This window comes from Perca fluviatilis, chromosome 4 (assembly GCF_010015445.1).
Source record: "Perca fluviatilis chromosome 4, GENO_Pfluv_1.0, whole genome shotgun sequence".
NCBI lineage: Eukaryota > Metazoa > Chordata > Actinopteri > Perciformes > Percidae > Perca > Perca fluviatilis.
In genome coordinates this window covers 19,063,384-19,070,055 of record NC_053115.1, presented here as the reverse complement: position 1 = coordinate 19,070,055, position 6,672 = coordinate 19,063,384, and the positions used below count along the sequence as shown (strand labels likewise).

At 38.8% G+C, this 6,672-nt stretch overlaps 1 protein-coding gene across 4 annotated transcripts; it reads right to left on the bottom strand.

Moving 5' to 3' along the window:
* Positions 1-81: 81 nt before the first annotated feature.
* Positions 82-6,447, bottom strand: LOC120556926 (actin-associated protein FAM107A). Of its 4 annotated transcripts, none has more exons than XM_039796808.1 (5): positions 6,301-6,447; positions 5,012-5,063; positions 2,380-2,566; positions 2,142-2,298; positions 82-1,080 (listed from the first exon to the last, which is right to left on the bottom strand). In XM_039796808.1, the coding sequence occupies exons 1-5, from the start codon at positions 6,322-6,324 to the stop codon at positions 976-978; spliced, it is 525 nt and encodes a 174-aa protein (XP_039652742.1). In that variant the 5' UTR covers positions 6,325-6,447; the 3' UTR covers positions 82-975. The 4 variants fall into 4 exon arrangements, with proteins under 4 accessions (XP_039652742.1, XP_039652744.1, XP_039652745.1 ...); XM_039796810.1 differs by having other exon boundaries at positions 5,021-5,063; positions 6,301-6,443; XM_039796811.1 differs by having other exon boundaries at positions 5,026-5,063; positions 6,301-6,400.
* Between the last annotated feature and the right edge of the window lie 225 nt (positions 6,448-6,672).

Genomic DNA, 6,672 nt, shown 5'->3' with positions numbered 1-6,672 from the left:
ACAAAGATTTATGTTCTATTATTTTCTAAAAGAAATCCTCACCTCCCGTCATTCATAAACAAATAAATGTTCACAAGAACCTGGTGTTTGTGACTTTTTACTGTTTTTCACTTTGCCCACATGTTTCATCAATGTGGAAATACACTAATTTGTCATTATAAAATAGTTCAACATATCAATTTCATGTTGTTGAATATTTTAAATGGAAAAATTATTGACGGTCACACAAAGTACACGATAGTTTTGCTCAGTGTTGACATCAGACAAATATACCTGATTAGTACAATATACCGATGATACTACACTTCCCAACAACATAAAACAGACCTAACATGGAGGTATTAAACAATGACGTGTGCAGGGAAAAGAGAATACCCCAAAATTATGCAGTAAATTTGTCACTCTTGATTAGAAAAAAATATGTGTCTTGTTGAGTATTGTGGAAACAGTAGCAAGACATGTAATTACAGACACATAGAAAACATGTAATAAAATAGTAACACTTATTACGGTGTCAATTCTGTTTGCATTGCTAGGGAAGAAAACAGAATGGGGCATGATACATGTACAGCTGCTATATAAATCATCCAAGACACAATCAGCTGTCATCACTGTCTACATCATGATCCAACAGTCTAATTCAACCATGTAGACTTTATGGTGTAACTCAAGTTGAATCATTACTTTATTTTTCATACATGCACACATTCATTTCTAACAGAAAATACTGACTGCTCCTTTAACCTCTTGCATCTTTGCTCAGCTAATCACTGGGACGATTGGCTGCCAAATGTCTTACTTCACCTTATCGGATTGTTGTTTTCATTTTGACTGCTGAATATCTATTTGTTGTACAGTTTTTTTGTTTTTATGTGTTTTTTTTAAAGCCCTCATAAGATCAGTCTCTCCGCCCAATCATTTATTACCAACGGTCCATTGTGCTGACACAAAACATGCACATACAATCACTTACTGTCACACTTCTTTTCCTCCTACATCTAACACTGCAGTTCTTCTCAGCCTCTCTTTGACTCGGAGGAACTCTGGCCCCTCTCGCTGTTGTCCTTTGTCTCTCTCCAGCTGTGGAGAAAATATAAAAATAAATAAAAAATATACCCCAAAAAAATGTGGAGCTCAGATGTGTAGTCACAGTAAATAAGCCCCATTTTCACAAGATATTTTACGAATGTCTAGGCTTGGAACTAATTCCCTAAAATTAAAGGCCTGGAAGATCCACACAAGCCATAGTTCTTAAACACAGGCAAATATTTATAAATGGTTTGTAAATTAAAATATATATATATATATATATATGTGCTGTCTTTTAGTTCATATAACTACAACACTCAGAAGTCATTGTCATAATGCAAGTATAGGGTCTAACACACGTGTCAAACTCAAGGCCCGCGGGCCAAATCCGGTCCCTTGCAGATTTTGATCCGGCCCGTATATCAATTTATAGGTTCACAATACATTTTGGCCCGTCTAGTTTTTGTAGCTTTTTCTGAAGTTTTTGTCACTTTTGCAGACGCTTTTGGTGCCTTTTTTCCGATGTTTTTGGCACTTTTTCCGACATTTTTGGGGCCTTTTCTGGCGTTTTTTTTTCCAATGTTTTTGTTGCTTTATACGAAATTTTTTGTCTCTTTTTTCTTTGATGGCTAAGTTACTTTTTCGGGGCTTTATGTGGACCAAACTGTAAGTGAGAAGACTATATGAGACACGCAATAATCCAGTAAAAGATCCTTGACTTTTTCGATGAAATAAAAGCATGTGAATAAACTAAACATGTCCGGACCTTGATGTCATTCTTAGTTTCCAGTGTGGCCCTTAGTGAAATTGAGTTTGACACCTCTGGTCTAACAGATCAATGGCGGTTTTTTTCTTGTAGGAACTAGACAGGACAGCAGTGTCTGAAACTAAGTCTACACTGCCCTCCACTGGTTGACTGCAGATCCACATGATGCTCCACACAGACCACCAATGTCAATCTTCTGTGAGCATTTTTATATAACATAGTAATGTATGCTCTCAGTATAGATCATTTCATTTAATGTCAACCACCATGATGATTTTTTGAGTCAGATCATGTGACAAGATCCTTTGTGAATTTTTTTTTTTTAAAGAGAATGCGCTCTGCAAACCTTTTCTAGCCTCTGATGTCTTTTCAACAGTTCCTGATGAAGTGGTGATCTGTTCTTCTTTGCCTCTTCCTGATCCCTGCTCTCCTTCATCCTTTGTTCCCATCTCCTCTTTTCTAAAGCCTTCTGGAGTTCAGTCTTTCCTTCTTGAGACACTCTCCTGACAGGAACACAGAAGGACTTTAAATAAACAATGAAAGGGAAGTGTGACTGTTTACGAGCGTCTGTGTCTCTTTCCAACCTCTTGTGGGTCATCCGCAGTTCTTTGTGGAGCTCCTGGTGGCTCTTGGAGGCCGTTACAGGATTGAGAGGTTTTTGCGGTCTGATGAGATTACTGCTCTCCTCCACACTCTGTAGTTGGGACGGAGGAGCCTGAGGCTTCGAGTGTCGGTCTTGCTGTTCAAATTGGTGTGTCTGCATTTCTGAGGCTAAAGAAAAAACATTGAGTTTTCATCATTCTTACAAGTTAAACATTCACCATTACAGCTGGATAAGTTTCAATATTATTAACCTTTACTGCAGCATCTTTAAGTGACTCTGCAGAAAGATAATGGACACAATCCACATCTGACACCAGATACCATATTTGAACAGAGACAGCAGTTAAGACAACCCCCCATAACTCATCATCTCCTTGACAACTAAGCAAACTCCATCAGCTTATGATTGGCATCAGATGCAGCTGAACGCTACAAAAAATGTCCAGTAAATCGACCCTGAGCTAACCATTTTTAGCCAAACTGCTATTTCCAAGGTCAATATAAACTTCAATGTCAAGATTATTATAATTTTTTATTTTGGACAGTTATTTGACAGTATCTTAATCATGGGAAAAGAAAAAGCTCACATGAATTAACACAGGGAGGTACACTCAGCAAAGCTGTCTTCTATGCAGGTATTTACAGTGTTCTAGCTGATATTGAGGCCTTTGGAAGTATATGGATGACATGACTTTTGCAAATTACAAACTGCAGTCTCAAATAGACTTGAAATGACCTGAGAACCTTGGTGTACAACCATATACAGAAGCAAAAAAGAACAGAAGTGCAGTTTCAGTGAGTAGTGTCACAACAAACTACAGTGACCTTAATAGAAATGACTCCATGGCAGTATTTTGGAAGCACCTTGGACCTTGGAAACCGTAACGTTGCAGGTTCAAGTCCAGCACGGCCCAGTTAGTGAGGACTGGTGGAGAGGTGCTCCTGAGCACTGCTTGGGATGCCTGCTATGCAGCAGACCATCACAACATTTCTCCACAATTATAAATGCATGTCTATTTTGGCACTAATAAATGTCCGGTTTATTTAGACCCTAATATTCCACTATTAATAATAGTCCAATCAGAAAAAGAATGCCCCATGCAACCACTTCAATCGAAAGAAACTGGCCCCATCCAGCGATCTTTAGGAGTTTTTTTAGTTTAAGAGTAATATTTTATAAAAAAAAAAAAAAATAATTAAAAATAATAATTAATTTAGGGGTTGTGTAAATTTTGTTGATTAAGAAAAAAAATATAATCTATAATATTTTTCACGCATGCATGGTTTGTCTTTTTTTTTTTTTTTTTTTTTAAAGGTGACATTGTTCCTGTTGGACAGAAACATGATTGCGGAAAAATTAAAAATTGTTTTATGGCGGTACAACTTAAAATATGTGAGGTTTGTTGTGCCTTGTCTATCGAAATGCTCAAATAAATGAGTTTTAGAAAAGATGAACAAATACCAGCGAACCAAATACAGTTAAAAACTTCTTCTGTCAAAGCTAGTTACAGAGTATAATCTGTGGAACATTTGCAACATTAGCAAACATTAGCCCCAAAAGCTGCTGGTCATACCAGACCTAGTCTATATCCACAACGTTCCACTTCCGGGATTGCTCCGGTGCCGCCGGAAATTTCGCCGGATGACACTCTTTTCGGCCGGATGTCTGGTACCTCCACCTTTCTTTGTGTTGGAATTGTAAACTCTGGTGGATTAATGAGGACTATGGTTAACTGCTCCTCAGATCTCTGCAGGGTAAATCCAAACAGCTAGCGAAACTATCTGTCCAATCTGAGTTTTCTGTTACACGACCAAAAACAACTTTTTGAACGTACACATGTTCCACCAAAATAAGTTCCGTTCCGAGGCTATTTTGCAGTGGCGCCGTGTGTAAGTGCAAGTGTAGGGTTCATTACATTTTTATGTCATACTCCTTCCAACTCTTCTCCATCTGTTTCTTGAGCTCTAGTCTGCTGTCCAGGAGTTCAAGGAAACCCATGATGTTGTTGAGGTTTCTCACCAGATTTCTGAAGAGGGCCGTGACCTCTGGTGAACACAGCCAGGTTAAGGAAGCCTGTGAAGACTTCGCTGTTGTTGGTTTAAACAAAATGCCAATAAACCAGAGCATGTTTTTCTCCCATCCCGGAATGCTGTGTGGACTAGACAGACCCTCCTTCGCAGCACGGTAAAGGAAGGTCTGGCAAAGCGAGACTATACCAGACCAAGTAATGCTGTAGCAACAAACCCAGTGAGTGTTTTGAAATTCGCAAGGGTTTTGTTGCTTATGCATTCATCTATTAATTTGTAAAAGAGAGATTGTGATTTTTTCTTCCTTTAAAACAAAGTCGTGCTTTAAAACACATTTTACAGACTTGAATGTTGAATATCACAGGCAAATGGTTTATTGACAGCTAGATAACAGTCTATTGACTTAACAAATTTTGGTTGACCCTTTTACTCTTTAATGACAGAATCAATGAAAATGCTTCTACAGCAAATGCAACTGTGACCGCATGTGCTACCTCTGCAAAGTTTCTTTCTCGAGTCACACAAAACACACAAAAACTGTCAAACAGCTTACCCCCGCCTCGTTAGGATTATAACGATAGATACATTTCTCACCAAACCTGTTCAGGTGTGTCTCTGTAGAATGTTGGAGATCTCTCTGTCAACAGAAAAAGTCACTGGCATGTCAAATAGAATAGAATATATCTCATAGTTATTACCAACATAACACCATCATACTGCTTTATTTTCAAAATACAAGTGTGTAAGAGTAGTGTGACACACATGGTGACACACGATAGCACTCCATATGAATCTCTTAGTCGGGTCACCAATGCAGTTTCTTTTGATATGGCAGCAAGCAACACAAAGCAGTATTATGATGCTGACAGACAAATGAAGTGTCAGCTGTCCAGTGAAGCGAGTGCCCTTACTGGTGAGGTAGAGGGCTGCCACCTCATTAATGACGAGGATCAAACAAAACACATTCTGATTCCCACTGAGATTTTCATTTGCTGGAGTTTGAGCAGAATTAATAGTTGAGACAGGAATTATTCTCCCCGTGGGACTCAGACTGGACTGCTGGATGAAGTGATTCTTTTGGTTTTTGTTGTTTGATGAACACTTGAATTTAGAAAAAAAATGTGTCAGACTATACTTTTGCTCTGAGCACCATCAGTTACAGTTACATTTGATCCATGTTACATAATGTTTGTTGTATAGCCTTGGCATTAGTTGCAATTCGGCTGCATCATGTCTGGGCATGTACAGACCCAAAACAAATGTAGTAGCATTGCGTAATGTGTTCAAAGACCTGCATTCAATATTTAAACCAAGTAAAGTTTAAACAAAATGACAGTAAATCATCAGAATGTGGAAAAAGTACAATCTAGAGAGGTATTTTAATGACAGCTCTGCTGCTGGATGCGGTTTGGTTGATGAGGGAAGAGTCATGCTGTTTGGCTCAAGCTCAGACAGTGGATATTGTGTGGTGAAGAATTAATTGGATATGACGGGGTAAACACTCTCCAAGGCCCACTCTCCTGGCAAGGCTTATTCATTGGATAAAGACCTTTGTTTGGTTCAAGCACTTGCTGTATTTAAAAAAGGTAGAGATAACAGTGACGGACAAACACTGAAAACTATAAAGTCCTGCCAAACAAAAGCTTAAATGTGATCAAGAATAGACACCGTATTTATCACTTATGACATAGAACACACCCTGCAACAGTTGGGTTTTTCATTCTCAAACGCACAATGCATGCCAATAAAGTATTTTTGCCACATAGATGCTTCTGCTGGGTTATCTTAACATGATTTAAGTGTGCAATGCTACTTGTGTTATGTCTCACAGAGAAATACAGAAGTACATGAAGAATACAAATCAACCAATTTACCTTCTTTCCATGGGTGACTCCCATGTCCTCAGTATGAATCCAGCTTTAGTTTCTGCACACAACACCTCCTGGGCTCACAGTGGACAGAGTTGCAATAATAATTTGAGGTTACCCTCTCTCTCTCTCTCTCTCTCTCTCTCTCTCCTCCAGCAGCCAAGAACACCAGAGTGAGGGAACTGTTCTGTGTTTGGACCAATGATGATTCTCCCAGGGAAGCAGCAACCAAGTGGAAGACAAACTCTGGAGAACAGGCCAAAAGTGCTGGAAGAATATTTAGTGCGCAGCAGTGGTAGAAGGTAACTAAGTACATGCACTCAAGTACTGCATATAAAGTACACTGCATTGTTAAAAAAATTAAACCAGCGGTTCCCA

Bases quoted from the DNA above. Each gene is read 5' to 3' on its own strand.
- LOC120556926 (XM_039796808.1), bottom strand. From the start codon at position 6,324: ATGGGAGTCACCCATGGAAAGAAG. The intron at 2,299-2,379 runs GTTGGAAAGAGA...TGTTCCTGTCAG, and splicing joins CTGCGGATGACCCACAAGAG to GAGAGTGTCTCAAGAAGGAA. The intron at 1,081-2,141 runs GTTTGCAGAGCG...TTTTCTCCACAG, and splicing joins GACATCAGAGGCTAGAAAAG to CTGGAGAGAGACAAAGGACA.